At 46.8% G+C, this 14,516-nt stretch overlaps 6 protein-coding genes across 11 annotated transcripts; 2 read left to right on the top strand and 4 right to left on the bottom strand.

Moving 5' to 3' along the window:
• The first annotated feature begins 52 nt into the window (after positions 1–52).
• On the top strand, positions 53–1,082 carry LOC108160421 (integumentary mucin C.1-like). Of its 2 annotated transcripts, none has more exons than XM_033390374.1 (3): positions 53–213; positions 332–506; positions 566–1,082. In XM_033390374.1, exons 2-3 carry the CDS (start codon positions 497–499, stop codon positions 994–996), a joined length of 441 nt encoding a protein of 146 aa, XP_033246265.1. In that variant the 5' UTR covers positions 53–213; positions 332–496; the 3' UTR covers positions 997–1,082. The 2 variants fall into 2 exon arrangements, with proteins under 2 accessions (XP_033246265.1, XP_033246266.1); XM_033390375.1 differs by having other exon boundaries at positions 53–264.
• Positions 1,083–1,363: 281 nt separating this feature from the next.
• LOC108160420 lies at positions 1,364–2,649 on the bottom strand. Of its 2 annotated transcripts, none has more exons than XM_017294419.2 (3): positions 2,510–2,649; positions 2,120–2,372; positions 1,364–1,998 (listed from the first exon to the last, which is right to left on the bottom strand). In XM_017294419.2, the coding sequence occupies exons 1-3, from the start codon at positions 2,548–2,550 to the stop codon at positions 1,585–1,587; spliced, it is 708 nt and encodes a 235-aa protein (XP_017149908.1). In that variant the 5' UTR covers positions 2,551–2,649; the 3' UTR covers positions 1,364–1,584. The 2 variants fall into 2 exon arrangements, with proteins under 2 accessions (XP_017149908.1, XP_017149909.1); XM_017294420.2 differs by having other exon boundaries at positions 1,806–2,062.
• A 91-nt stretch (positions 2,650–2,740) lies between these two features.
• On the top strand, positions 2,741–3,928 carry LOC108160485 (mitochondrial mRNA pseudouridine synthase Trub2). The gene is made up of 3 exons (XM_017294507.2): positions 2,741–2,926; positions 2,982–3,194; positions 3,260–3,928. The coding sequence occupies exons 1-3, from the start codon at positions 2,797–2,799 to the stop codon at positions 3,862–3,864; spliced, it is 948 nt and encodes a 315-aa protein (XP_017149996.1). The 5' UTR covers positions 2,741–2,796; the 3' UTR covers positions 3,865–3,928.
• Positions 3,891–5,785, bottom strand: LOC108160484 (SET domain-containing protein SmydA-8). The gene is made up of 2 exons (XM_017294506.2): positions 5,299–5,785; positions 3,891–5,243 (listed from the first exon to the last, which is right to left on the bottom strand). Exons 1-2 carry the CDS (start codon positions 5,628–5,630, stop codon positions 3,926–3,928), a joined length of 1,650 nt encoding a protein of 549 aa, XP_017149995.1. The 5' UTR covers positions 5,631–5,785; the 3' UTR covers positions 3,891–3,925.
• Positions 5,786–6,605: 820 nt separating this feature from the next.
• LOC108159999 (serrate RNA effector molecule homolog) lies at positions 6,606–11,923 on the bottom strand. 4 transcript variants are annotated; one of them, XM_017293717.2, is made up of 8 exons: positions 11,727–11,916; positions 11,343–11,492; positions 11,099–11,283; positions 10,757–11,033; positions 10,008–10,074; positions 7,936–9,932; positions 7,766–7,870; positions 6,606–6,885 (listed from the first exon to the last, which is right to left on the bottom strand). In XM_017293717.2, exons 2-8 carry the CDS (start codon positions 11,480–11,482, stop codon positions 6,813–6,815), a joined length of 2,844 nt encoding a protein of 947 aa, XP_017149206.1. In that variant the 5' UTR covers positions 11,483–11,492; positions 11,727–11,916; the 3' UTR covers positions 6,606–6,812. The 4 variants fall into 4 exon arrangements, with proteins under 4 accessions (XP_017149206.1, XP_033246263.1, XP_017149205.1 ...); XM_033390372.1 differs by lacking the exon at positions 6,606–6,885 and adding an exon at positions 6,922–7,321 and having other exon boundaries at positions 11,845–11,923; XM_017293716.2 differs by lacking the exon at positions 6,606–6,885 and adding an exon at positions 6,922–7,321.
• Positions 11,924–12,744: 821 nt separating this feature from the next.
• LOC108158909 (trypsin alpha-3) lies at positions 12,745–13,664 on the bottom strand. Its single transcript, XM_017291703.2, has one exon. The coding sequence runs from the start codon at positions 13,630–13,632 to the stop codon at positions 12,850–12,852; it is 783 nt and encodes a 260-aa protein (XP_017147192.1). The 5' UTR covers positions 13,633–13,664; the 3' UTR covers positions 12,745–12,849.
• Positions 13,665–14,516: the final 852 nt, after the last annotated feature.

Here is a 14,516-nt window from a genome sequence, read left to right as displayed (position 1 = left end):
GCAATTTCGAGTCGAAATTTTCGACAGCCCTAAACACTAGTGCTGCAAAACGATTAAGCTAATCGGTATTTACCGATGAAATTTTTAATTATTGACCGGAACGCCAAAACATTTGAATCACGGCTACCTTGCCGCATCACAATCCCTCTAGGATACGGACCGGACGATGGCAAGATTGTCGAGTAGATCCTCTGGACCAGAAGAAGCTTGGCGGTGAGTATGATGTTGGTGGACCATGTCTTATCGGACCTTATCAGGGACAAAGTAAATCCGTTTTCAAAGAGCTCAAAGTGAAGTTGAGCGATTGGTAAGCAATCAATATCAATTATAGGTTTAATATCATGTGCTTGCCCCGACCCTGTCACGGAATCCGATTCAGCAGGGCCTGAATAAAAGAACGCTGAAACAGGGAACTCGTAACAGCTTCGAAGCGAAGCGAACCAGGAAGTAACCATCTGCAGTTATTGGTCCTTTTACGAGGTGCCTGAAATTTGAAATGAATTTTCGTAAGTGTCGCAGTGGGAGATGCAAGTAGGTCCTTAGACTCAACCGCTTCCATTTACAGCAAGCCTTCTTCTGCTGGCCCTTGTGGCAGGAATCGCAGACTCGCACAGGATTGCTCAGCCGCCTGCAGCACCCGAAGAGTCATACAGCACCACCACCCTCCAGCCACCACCTCCGACATCCACAACCTGCACTACAACAAATGCTCCCGCTATTGCAACATCAACAACCTGTTTTACAACAACCCGTACCACACCAACAACAGCCTGTAACACAACACCCTGTACTACAAGAACAACAACCTGCGGCACAACACCCTATACCACAACAACAACATCCTTTCCTACAACAACAACCTGCGGCACAACACCCTATACCACAACAACAACACCCTGTACTACAACAACCTGCGGCACAACACCCTATACCACTACAACAACACCCTGTACTACAACAACAACCTGCGGCACAACACCCTATACCCTAGGATAGGTGTAACATGTATATCACCCTGTATCCTAACCAACAGTCATGCACTCAATATACAGCAATCTAATAAAGCTTATTTCAAAATTCCAGGATCTGCCTATAACATTTCCGCATCGAAATAGAGAACTAAACTGTACATCTAACAACATATGTATATGTATGTACATATGTATGTCATGCCCAATACAGTACAACTGAAACAATAAGTACGTATAATATATACAATATGATACAAATTTTTGTGTTTGTCGCACAACATTATCCCTGATAACGCCGGCGGCAATCCGATTGGCTTTGGGTCCTGAGGTTCTGATGTTGATGGATCTTGTCTAATCGGACCTTGTCAGGGAAAAAGAGAAAGAGCTCAAAATGAAGTTCAGCGAGTGGATAGCAATTTATATCAGTTATAGGTTTTATATAATGTGCTTGCCTCGACACAATTCACCTGGGTCTGTACCCCACACCACTCATTGCTTATGCATTTCGGCACGAGCGGGAATGGCGAAACTAAAATGATAATCATACATAGTAGATATGATTGGTGATTGATGTTATCGACAAAGAATATCATTAGATATCAAAGAATACACATTACAGGGGGAAGGGGGAATTCCAGACTTCCGCTGATCGCGTAGAAAGTGTCAGTCCGACCGTCACCAAGTGCACGGTGCTACATTGGACTGCTCCGAAATCAAAGTCCCCAAATCGCTTAAGTATCTCGCGGGCATCGAAGGGGCAATTCATTGCGGTCATGCGATAGTGATTTTTCAGCACGACCATATGCAGCTTTTTAGCCGATGCGGAAAGTCCAGTTGCTTGGAAATGTGACAGGCATCGGTTGGCGAACCTCTGCAACTCAGGAGCCTCAATGCAGCCGTACCCAACACGGGCGGAGCTTGGATCATTGTCACTGATGTCCAGACCCTTGACTTTGATCTCGAATGGAGTAGTTAGATCTGCCAGGATGGAGCGACAGGATTCGCAGCAGCACATAGGAACCCAATGCTATTTGGTTATATATGAAGAGTTCATCATCGATGCCCGGAAGCTGAGCCTCCAAAATGCTTTTCTGGGGAGTAAATACACAATAAATGGCTGACCTGGTGTCCTATCCATTCGTTATTACCAAAACGCGATTCTGAACTTCGTCAAAGTTCAATGGAACAACCAGCAAATGTATTGGGATCTTCCTGCGAATGGCGCCAACAAGGGAGCGTATCTGGCGCAACGCAGCACACACCTGATTGCGCTCCTTGGCCTTGATGGTCACATTTGAAGACTCCTCGTGCTGACGTGGAAAGTAAATTTTTGATTGTGTTTCTTCCTCGATGCGACGTTTGGTCGATCCCTTGGGGCCAATCAGCCTCCCATAGAATGTTCTGCAAGGCAATTAATTCGAATGATATATATGTACATATATAGATATATAAATATAAATATAAATTTATCCGGTATCTTCGTGATGGTACAGAGCAGCTCTATCTCCATATCTTTCACAGGCAACCGACCCACTTACTTGGACACATGGAATGAAAGTTTAAAGCTGCCAGAAACCATTTCTTCTAACTTGTCAGCGCCCGGGTCCTCTTCGTCGGGCGCGAAGAAAAAAACCTGCCTCTTAATTGTAGGGAAAACAGTGAATCAGACCAAAAACCAGGGTGGCAAAACCACAGATGGTATCGATGGTTGGTGAATTGTGCGATGAATCGATTTATTTTTCGACCAGTGCTGTAAAATAGATCGACTTAAAACAGCTGCTGCATTTGAAAATAGACAATAATTTGTTTTATGTAATTTGAACGCATGGCTCTCACAAAAGTCTACGACGCCACGACAGTTTTCAGGCACTTAAATGGCGTTTTAAATGTATACAAACCCGCCGGCATGAAAGTAGGACACGTGCGCAGTGCCGTTCTCAGCAACATTTGCAAGGGTTAGTGGAGCAATCTTTAAATATTCCTAACATAACATTTCCTATTGTCCTTAAGGTCTGAACGAACTGAAGCAGCGGGATCCACGCAGGCTTCCGGAAAACAGACCGCTGCTGGGCACGGGTACCGCCGCCGACAGTGTCCTCCACAATATAGCCACGAACACGGATCTCTCTGACGATGTGCTGTCCACTGGACCTCGCTACATGCCGGAAGATATACGCTGTGCCGCAGTGGCTAGTCTGGGACAACACACCAGCGGTGTTTTGCGTAAATTATTCACTTTTATAAGAACCAAAGTAAAGCAATCTAATAATCGCCATGCTATTCATTAGTTTTTGGCATCAACAAGGGACTGCGGCAGTCGAGTCGCATACAGAAGAACCGGCCAGTGCGAGTGTACCACATTACTGGTCGTATGGGCACTGCCACGGAGAATCACCTGCCAGACACCCGCATCACAGCGCGATCCAACCATAAACATGTTTCGGCGGAAAGAATCAGTGGCCTGGCTGCCTCAATGCAGGCCTCGCATCAGAGAAAGATGTACGAGCTGTGCGGCGTCGACCTCCAAACCCAGGCGGCCTACGAGCTAGCTTGTAAAGGCCTCATTCGCCCGGCCGACAATAGCCTGCCTGTCATCTATGGAATCAAGCTAATTCATTTCGAACGCCCGCACTTCACTCTGGAGCTGCATTCCATCAATGAGACGCAGGAGTACTTGGCCGCCCTGGTGCATGACATGGCGCTGGAGCTGCGTACAGTGGCACATTGCAGTCAGCTACGCTGCATCCGCCACTCCCACTTTGATGTCACTGACAGCTTACTGAGGCATGGCTGGCATCTGCCGGGGATCGTGAAGAACCTGCGCCAGCAGCGGGAGATTCTGCGGGAACATCCGCAGATGTTGGAGCAAGAGCGCGTAGAGTTGCATGCGTGAAGATAGATAAGATTGCAAGCTGTAAATTAACTGTATCATAAAGTATGTTTTATTTGGAAAACTAGTCAATTTTCTGCTGCTGGTATTTGATGGTCAGCATTAGTTTCTCCCACTCAAAGATCTCCGTCTGAAGCTTGTCGTTCAGCTTCTTACCTGCCACCGAATCGAGTTCCTTTTGCAGCACCTGCTGAGCCTCTTTGAGTCGGAGCAGAGCGTGCTCTAGCAGTTTAGAAGCCTCTGCGGGATTCCTGCGCGCCTGTTCCTCCAGGGTGTGGGCAATCTCAACCAGAATAACAGTCAGATAGATGGCAAGCTTAATGCTGTAGGGATCCAGGCGACGACAGACGTTGTACAGGTCATCACACAAGCGCAACTTGCGCTCCAGTATTCCATCACTGAGCGAGCTCAGCTCAAGACCATTTTCATTGCCATATAGCTGAATAAGCGTGTGCTTCAGGTTGAACATGTGAAAGTGATTTGGATGCAGCATCTGCGTGAGGCGGGCCAAAGTTAGCTCAATCTCACTGGCCGATGGGCGTCCGGCCAGCATCTTATCCACCTGCTCCGTCATATGGGTCTGAAGCTCGGTCACGTATGCCGTGTCCATGGCCATGGGGCAAGCGTTGCATTTCCACTGACTTTGCTCGTCGACTGGATCTAGGGGGAGTTGCTTGCCCCCACAGGATTTGTTCACATCTCCCAAGCAGGTCAACGCACTCACATAGCTGCCAAATTCCGTGGGATCCAAGCAGCGTTCGCAGCCACATTTGAAATGTTTGGTCAGACGCAGATGATGCTGGCGCAAATGAGTGCCCCACAGGATGTTTGTGTAGGTAATCCTCAAATGATCGCCCTTCTTCAGGTCGCCGCCCGCCCTAACCGCGATCTGCATGGTAGTTCCGTCAAATTGGAAATAGCAGTTGGGCTGGCAGGCGTGCTCCATCATGCACGCCTGCCGGAACAGTCCGCTCAGCTCGATGCCCGTGGGCAACTCCACAACCATGTAGTTAGTCTCAATGATGCCACACAGCCGATGGAGCAGTTCCGGTTCGCAGTGCTCAAGGACATCCATCTTGCTCTGCTCGAGCCGCTGCAGAAAGCGTTGGCTCAAGTAGCTCACAATTCCATCTTCCGCCTCCTGGTGCAGCTCAGTGCCCTTCCGTTCCTCCTCGTGCGACTGCATCTCGAGCAGATCGGTCCACTTCTTCGGATCTTTGCGCTGCAGCAGCAGACACTTCAGCACAAGGAGTGCATCTCCCCTGTAAAAATCGTTCAGCCCCCGGGTGTCGGCTCTCGCAGACGGACCCGGTCCCAAGCTCAAAACGCTGCACTCCAGGGCCTCATGCTCGCAAGAAGCACTGCAAACTGGCCAACGACAACTGTGGGATATGTTGGTGAAAATAAGCTGAAAACTCTCTGGCGGTGTGTACTCACTTGCGACACAAATGTTTGCCCAGGCGACAGGGCGTGTAGCAACCCACGCATGGCACGGTCGTGGACGACTTCTCCGCCTCCGACATGTACCACTTTGGCCCGACCACCAGCGGCTCCTCTACGAAAATTATCTGATTGGCCTTGATGTCCTGTGTGGCAACCAAAAAGCGACCCAGCACGTCATCCTTCTCCTCGCGGATCGGCTTGCAGCAGCGCTTGTGTTCCGGCCAGTGTTGCTTCTGGTGCTCCTTGTCGCAATAGCGCACAATTTTACAGCGAGTGCAAGTCTGGGAGGCCGCAACTCCGCATACGGCACAGTCCATGCTCCGCATGCTCGATATATGTTGTCTGTAGACGCGGAATATGATTCCCAAACTAAACTGTCGAAATTGTTACGTTGGCAGCGATTCGGTTGATTTTGTCCGCCACTGGCTAAGATTTGTGCTTATTTTTAGCGCGCTTCCCCAAACAAGTGCAAAAGCGTTGCCATACTCACGCAATAATTACACTCCGCTCTCTCTCTCTCTCTCTCTCTTCAGAGAGGACAAAAATCGAATTCCTCCAGTATGGGGGAATATTAGATTTGTGGGGGAAGTGGATATGTGTAACACCCAGAAGAAAACGTTTCGGACCCCATTACAAAATATATTGTTTTCTTATGATTGATATGAAATGCCAAGCGCTGCCCATTTTCATCTTCCCCTTCTGCACAATGAGCTTCCCGGCGGGCATTCAAACGTAGTGGCTTACTGGACATGCACCAACTTCATCTCACTGGGATAGGTGGCCGCTGTGGGTGGAATTCGTGGAGCTTTGCCAGCGCCCTGGCTTTACTTTTTTTTACTACGCAAATACTACGAACCAAATATTTCATCATATTTAAGAGTCTTAATAAAAAAATTTCGAAGAAACCGAAATAATTTTTAAGTAAACATTAACATAAACATGTTTACATCTGATGCCAGCCTTCTTTCGCAGGCAGTTGGCGCAGATCTTGTGGAGTGGCTGCGGTCCTTAGTGCTCGAGTGCTTTCCAGATTGGCAAAACGCTAGTCAACTTGCGAGAGAATTGGTAGCCATGCTTTGAGACCGGGTGCGATACGTCCCATTCCCTCACATTTCACTGCGACGTCGGTTCTTGCAACTGTGACTCCTAGGGTATATGCACAGAATTGCATCATTATTCGAAGTCGGAGTTAAGGTCTTCTCATCCTCATCCAAGATCATTCCCCTTGAACGACCCACCCATCTTCATCAATCGGTGCAATTTTTAGACCCGACCCAATTAATGGTTGTCCTCGTAGAGAATTCTGGTTTTCTTGAACTTTATTTTGCTGTTTTATCCGTCGCTGATTACAAAATTGAACCGTACAAAAGACTCGTCAATTGGAAACAGATAAAGTTACAATTACTATAGCACGTAGTTTGCATTATGAGGGGACTTGATCAATGCAGGCATAATATATAGTAAATACAATTGATTTAGATTTGATTGTACACTAGTAGCTCTATAGTCTAGTACGGCTCTTGTGGCGCGTCCAAGTCCCGGTAGTGTGATCTGTGTGATCGATAATCAAAACCACCGGGTCTGTAAGCAACGAGAATGAACGAGAAGGAATTTAGATATTGTGTTGAATATTACATGTTTATTTATTTAGTATATAGATTCGCCCTTTCGGCAACGTCATCTCTGAACGCGATTTTATTTATAGTTATAGTCGGTTTCTAAATACAATTGGCAAATCATTGTACACGAAAACAGATATCGGTATTCATATATAAATCAGCTTTATAATATATGTATATGTGATTGATTGTTCTTTCTTGCTAGAATTGTTTGAATCGAATGTTGGGTCGAAACAGGATCATTAGATCAGATCAGATTTCATTTACATTGCTGTGTAATATTTTTTCATGTGTGTACTGGTATTGGGCTAATCAACTAGTCAAATATATCGGAATTTGAGGGCGCATCCAAATCATGGTAACCGACAAGCCGGCGGTGGTGTTCCAAAGGCAATTCCCTGCAAAAAATTTGCGACACAAGAAGATTGTGACAAATTTCGTTTTAGACCAACAGAAACAACAAAATATAGGAAACAAAGACGTAAAAGAGGGCGATCTAATCATATCTGAGAGGTGACTAAAGACTGAACAGACGCTGTGTGGCGGCCGCTTCAAGCTGGCCATTCCGCAGCTCGGTTCAATCATGTTTCAAGTGTCATCTTCATGATACCACCGAGGATACAGGGATATTTTGAAAATGGAGCAAGGAGAAAGTGTAGTACGTTTAACGTTTAAATGCTGGAGAGGGCAACCTCTCAGGGATAATAGTTGAGAAAACAAATCTCTTAAGAAACTCCGTTAGGAGAGTGAATGTGGATCGCATGAGAACCGAAGCCATTCCAAGTTATAACGCGCTTAGACTAAAAGTAGAGTTAGGGCAAGCGAGTGGCTCAAGTACTAACCTGCGAGCAGGTGGGAAGTGGCGTCCACCACGGCCACCCCCCATCATGTGGCCACCAAAGCTATACGGCATCCCAGACATTGAGGTATACATCGGCGGACGGTATCTGGAAAAAGAAATGCACATTTTTTCCGCGATCGAGGAATTTTAATATGATTGCGTTGCACTCACCCTCCGGGCCCACGAACAGACTCCGTTTCAGGGCGCTTGACGCTGCCGGGGTGCTCTGGCAACTGTGGACGCTTCGGGTCGCGTAGATAGTTGTTGAAATATTGCACCTCCTTGCGGACCTCATCAACCTTTTCCTCATGCTTGTTGAAAATGTGCTTGCGGATAAATTCGGGTCCCTTGAACTTCTTTCCCGAAAGCGGACATAGCCATTTGTCCTTGGCCAGCTCCTGAGTGTTGGCCTGCACAAACTTTTCCACCTCGGTGTCGGCATTTTTTGCACCGAGATCCTTGATCTGATCTTCGCTGAGCAGCGCGGTTTTGGTCAGAAATTGCAGAAGCTTGCCCTCGTAGGACTTGATGTATTCATTGAGCTCGTTGCTGGTGACACGAGAGGGAGCTGGGCCACGGGTGTGGATGATGCCACAGCGATTGGGCATCTCGTCTTCGTAGGGATACTCGCAATGGTTGTAGTAGTCCACCGAGTGGACAATCCGTAGGTACAGCACTAGACGATCCAATACCGACAGCAACTGCTCGTCCCGTTCGATGGGCTCGCCCTCACCGTCCTTGCGGTCGCCGGAGAGGCCCAATAGCTCCTCCTCCTCGGCGGAAGCCTCTTCTATGAGGTAGTCGGTGATATTCTGAAGCACAGGATTCTTAGAATTGAAACCATAGCTGGAGCCGCTTCCATTGGCAGCCGTTGCCTCCGAATCGTTGGCAGGCGAGGGCTTGCTAAGGGGACCTTCGGACCACAGCTTAAATTTCTCATCCAGATTCATGACGATCCGAGCGCACAACTTGATATCTGATCGCACCACCTGCTTGTGGGCAGTGATGCCGTTGGCTGGACGCACTCGCCGACTCAAGTCGCGATTCACAATGGCCCCCATTTCGCAGTCGCGTAATCGCTGATTGTTCAAGCTCCAGCAAATCTCTTTGATGTTGACATCGCGTGTGAATGTAATCCAGCCGCGACGGTACCAGCGACGCTCCACCAAGGGATCTGCTATGGCCGTTCTCAAATACCCGCTGAAGCGGCTGCAAAGGGCCTCGATCTCGGCCTTGGTTATGGACGGAGCCAGGTTGCGTAAGAAAATCGATGAAGTGCGGTGCATGGCTCGCGGAGGATTCACTTTGTCCAGGTCAATGGTTACTGGTTTCACCTCACCTTGGGCATCCCCAGTCGCTGGCTCAGCAACACTTTCCGCTTTGGCCGCATCACCATTTTCCTGTTTTTTCTCATCATCAGATTTAGGCGATTTTTCTGCCTGCCTGCCGTCCTCCTTAGCTTCACCCTCGACCTCAGGATCAGCAGCGGACTTCTCTGCGGATGTTTCCTCTTTGGGACTAACTGATCCCAGCTTTGCCTTAGCTGCTTCAGCCTGATCCTTCTCAGCCTCCGCTTTCTGTTCGGCCCTCAGGCCATCCTCAACATCATATTTGGCCTTAAGCTTCTCGTCGTCCTCCTCCTCCTCTTCGGAGGAGCTGGAGCTAGATTCAGATTCAGATGAGGAGCTCTCGTCGCTGCTGTTGTTTCGCTTGCGCTTTTTGATCTTCTTTTTCTTTTCCTTCTTCTGCTTCTGCTTGATCTCCGGAATGGGCTCGCTTTCTTTTGGCTCTTCCTCCTCTGGTTTTTTGGGAGGCGCATCTTCAACTTCAGCGTCATCCCAGTTCTCATCGTCTGAGTTAACAGGCTTTAAATCAATTCGCTGAGGCGAAACAATCAGTGGCAGATCATCTTCCTCCTTCTCTTTCTTGGGACTCTTGGGTGTATTTTCGACCACCGTGGTTGGATCAACTGACTCCGGCTTCCGGTCGAAGACTAACGCCTCCTTGGGCTTTTCATCGAGAACCTTGAGATCCTCATCGGTGCCGCCTTCCAGCTTGATAACACAGGTGTCCAAGACCTTGATCAAAGCATCGCCATGGGAGGAGTCTACCTTGACGCTGCCAATGGTGCCATTTTCTAGGAGTTCCACAAACACATCTGTGCGTCTCTGCAAGGATTTGTAGGGAGAGTGGTCTTAAAAAAAGTGCTCTCAAAATGATTCTCGTAGATAAGATAATAGTACCCGCAAAAATCCGCGCTGCTCCTCGCTGCGGTTCACACTGTCCTCGGGATGGTATTTGTTCTTGAACCTGTGGGAAGACAAACGATTTTTCAAGTGATTATTTGGTGGTGGTAAGTAGAATCAATTCCTGACGGTAAAAAGAAAAAATTCTGCGCATCAGTCGAATTTCTACATTTCGCTTATCCTTTTCCGGCTGTTGGCAATAGGTTTAGTAAATGATTTACTGGGTTTAGATAGCGATTGTTTTTGTTTTGTTTTTGTTATTACCCAAAGTCTTACCTTTGATGGCTTTGCGCTTTCGTTATTTATAGGAATGTGATATATGGTTATTTTGGGCTTTCGCTCTACAATCGAATTGAAATAAATCGCGGTTTCAAAATATAAACACACCACGGCATTGCTCGCCGGGTAATTAAGACTTTAAGTTCAAGTTATATCAGTGATATCAGACAGCAGCTCTGCAAAAGCGGCGCAGATGCTCTCAGATAGGACTCTGTCTCACAAACCCAATAAGCTGCAGAGAAAAACTTAATAATATACAAACAGTTATGATTTGAGTGGCGTGGCGCACAAGGAAACAGGCAAATAAGAGAAACAACGCAAGGGATTGCATAGGTGGGAGGGTATAGATGGGGATGGTAGAGATAGATCAACCAAATGAAAAGGAGAGTGCACTGCATCAGCATTGGCATTGCCGTTGGGCACTCGTCACTCGTCGTAGGAGTCCAGGCAGTGGGCTAGCTACTAACCATTCCTCGTCCTTGTGGGCCACAAAGAACTCGTTCAGCTGCTGGCGCTTGAAGTCCGTCTTGTACTCCGTGTACTTGCGCATCACCTCGGAGTCGGAGATGTTCTCGTCCTGGGTGTCAAGGAACTGTTTCAAGTTCAGCATCGCCGGCTGAGTCAGCGTGTCTCCCCCGATTATTGGCAGCTCTCGCACTGGCGGAGGGTGGCTGGCGTGGTGGTACGCCGAGTGCATGGACTGATAGTGATCGGTCCATGCCTGCATCAGATAGGGGTCATAGCCTGCAATTATGAAACGGTAGCAAATAGCAACATATGCTTTCGTTAATTTTTGCAGGCGAACCTACCACCATATCGAGGACCTGGGCGCCCATCTCCGTCACCCCAGTCAGAGCGCATACGTTTCGGTGGGGGCATGTCGCGAACGGGAGAGCCGTACCGTGCCCGTGGACCCGGGCCACGGTAATCGCTGTAATCGGGTCGATGACGCGGTGCTCCGCCTCCTCCAGCACCTCCACCCCGGAAGGGATTGCTGTAATATGGAGAAGAGCAGTTTAGTGGTGGGCCTTTGCTGGCGGACAGGCCACTTACCGCTCCGACCATTCGTCCCGGCCTCCTCCAGCACCACCTATGGGGCGACGCTCGTCTCGGCGCTCAGTCCGATAGCTCTCGCGTTCTCCACGAAACTTGTCGCGCCGCTTGCGGTCGTACTCATCATCCGAATCAGCCATTGGTGGTTGTCTGAAATCAGGAATGGATGCGGATTGTAGTGAAAGTGCTTCCGCCATAACCTCAATTTTCTTCCACTTTCATTCACTTGTACCAACAAATTAAAACAGTTCTTCAGTTTCTACACATAAAATCACTTCGTCTGGTTTTTAAGTGGGCATTTTTAGGTATTTATTTACTTGGTTTATGCAGAAAAGAATACACAAGCCGCCATCTTGCCGCTTGGCAGAAAACCAAATAGCTTACGTGTTTTGATTCGCCAAGTCCGCGATTTCTTTAGGTGGAGAACTATTGACAGATGGTTGCACTAACACTATTCCTTAATAATTGCCCTTTTTTTTGTCATCAGAGAAAATACACTAACCTTATTTAAATAATTTTAATTTTACTTTAATTTTTTTGGCAGAGCCCTGCGCGTCAGTGTGACCGTAGATCAGGCTTAGCCCGCTTAGGCCCCCCGTATTTAAACAGTTCAACGACTTGAGGTATATGGCGGAAAATATTACTGAATGCACATTTTTCTTGTAGATCCATGCCATCTTTCTTCTAAACTTAAAAACACACGAATTCTTTCACCTGAACTTCGCTAAAATGATTTTTTCATTTTCGGTGATATATTAAAAAAACCTCTGGTCTACAATGGGTTAATCTATCTCCGGTAAGGCTTGGAAGCCATAATCCTCGTTTTTGATATTCCGTCGAATATTACTAGCTAGATAGAACCCTCGGCGCTGCCCGCATAATGTCATGGCATTGATAGATTAATTTTCAACAAGATATGTTAAGTTTAATTACTCCCTTTTATTTAATTTCTTCCAAAAAAGGTTTAAGCAAATATACATAGTCAAAGCACAAAAACTTAAGAGAGTACTGAATGGAATGTAAGTTTGCCTGGAATGTTACGTTATTGTTGCTGGACTACGAGTATTGTTGCTACGAGTATGGACATATTTATACCATATTTCATTTAATTAACATTAAAATTCTGTTTTTTGATATATGTATATATTTATATAGATATACCGATCCCGATACCTATTCTTGGTCCCTGTCAGAAAAACAACCAAAATATATTTTAAATAGCCTTAAATTAAAAATTGACTAGTTTCTGCATATATTGACGTCTTAGATGACAAACATTTTCTCAATTTTATAATATCCTTTTTCCAAGTACTAGTACTAGTACTGACTAGTATAAAAGTACGTTACATTTCAAATCGAATTTGATTTTCCATACAGCCTTAAAATTAAACAATTTCCACACTTAAATGCTCATTTTTTATTTATTATAGGTATGATAATTAATAATGTTTAAATAATTTGTTCGGTTATTTTGTTCGGTTGCAGCTCTTCAGCTCTTCTCTAAAATTTAGAGGTAGGGTGCGGCCTGTTCTTCGATCCATTGTATGTGTGAAGTGATACTAGTGTACACTCCGGGAAATCCTTCCCGGCCACAGCCAACACCCCACGAAACGATGCCCACCAACACACCATCCACAGCCAATGGCCCACCGGAGTCACCATTGCAGGAGTCCTTTCCACCCTCCAAGTAGCCGGCACACAGCATTTCCTCGGTGATGGTGTAATCCTTGGTCAGATATTGATCGCCGCATGCACTTCGGTCGACAATTTCTAGCTCCACGGCACGCAACAAGGCGGGCAACGCCTCGTCCTCCTCGGTACGCTTGCCCCATCCGCTGACAACAGCATGTGCTCCCGATGGTGGGGCCTCCAATGCCAAGGGTATGGGCTGCACGAGGCCCGAGTACTCCAGTGGCTCTCGGGTTATGATCAAGCCAATGTCGTTCACATAGGTCTTCTTGTTGTAGCCACTGTGATAGATCAGTTTGCTGACCTTCACGCCCATCTCATCCAGATCGGCAATCGAGTTCTGTCCTGACACGATGCGAATGTACGAAGCGTAACGTCCCTTTATGCAGTGGGCGGCAGTTAGCACCACATTGGGCGCGTAGATGCTGCCGCCGCAGATGTGGAGCAGCATGTACGTCTCCAGGCGAACCGACACCTGGTAGGGGAAGTCCGAAATGTCCGCCAGGTCCCCACCTACGATGTGGGTGCTGACGAAGGCGGATCGGCTGAGGGCTACTAGGGACAGCAGGCCCACAAGAATAAGTCCCAAGCGCACCGACATTTTGCACAGTTTAAAGCAGTAAAATCGTTCGACTCTCGGGTTTTATATAGACGTCTACCTTCTTCTTATCGCAGGCCAAAACCGGGAATATCGCGATCATCCTCCGATAGCAATTTTGGATTTCCATAAAATGTAGCTTCGATATAGTAAAGTTTATAGGACCCACTGCCACATGTGTGTTTTATATCCATTATAAACAGCGCTGTGCTGGTCGGTAGTCTTCTAAAGACCTTTCTACAATAAGCCAAAACAATGATATGGGAAGGAGCCTAAAGGGGATTATCAGCGAACTTTTTGCTTGAGTCACGGCCCTATTTTTTTCTTCATCGCACTTTACCCTGGCGCTGACGAAGATGTCTGGGTCTCCGCTAGCCTTGTAATCTTTGGTGGAACCAAGAAACAGATAAGAGGCGAGCGACTAGCCTAAGCAGAGATTTAAATAATATTAACTTAGTAACGTGGAAAGCAACACAAGAGGCGATAGTCCAATCAAGGCGGTAATCATAATGATTGTTGTATGATTCAAAGAAAACGATTGAAAAAAGGGTAGCGGAGCGGATTTCAAAAACGATTATTACGAATGTGGAATTACTGGGAATTCTTTGAAGAAATGAACAAGAAGTTAGAATATGCTTTGTTTAGATACGAGTTTATAATAAAATTATTTGCCTAAAATGGTAGCACAAATGAATTGTTCAAATTGGTTTTTCGCGGAAATGATTCCCGAATATTTATCTGTTGGGCATTTATAATGACGTTAAAAGCTCAAAGCTTAATGCTATGCAAATTCTTAGGAATATGTAAATAAAATTAATTGATTTAACTGCTAGGCGGCTACAACTGGCAGGGAACCCTTACGGAGGCTGTGCTTGGGACTGTGCTAG

Source organism: Drosophila miranda, chromosome 3 (assembly GCF_003369915.1).
Source record: "Drosophila miranda strain MSH22 chromosome 3, D.miranda_PacBio2.1, whole genome shotgun sequence".
Classification (NCBI taxonomy): domain Eukaryota; kingdom Metazoa; phylum Arthropoda; class Insecta; order Diptera; family Drosophilidae; genus Drosophila; species Drosophila miranda.
Note: the sequence above shows the minus strand (reverse complement) of the source record. Positions and strands in the feature narration are given on the sequence as shown.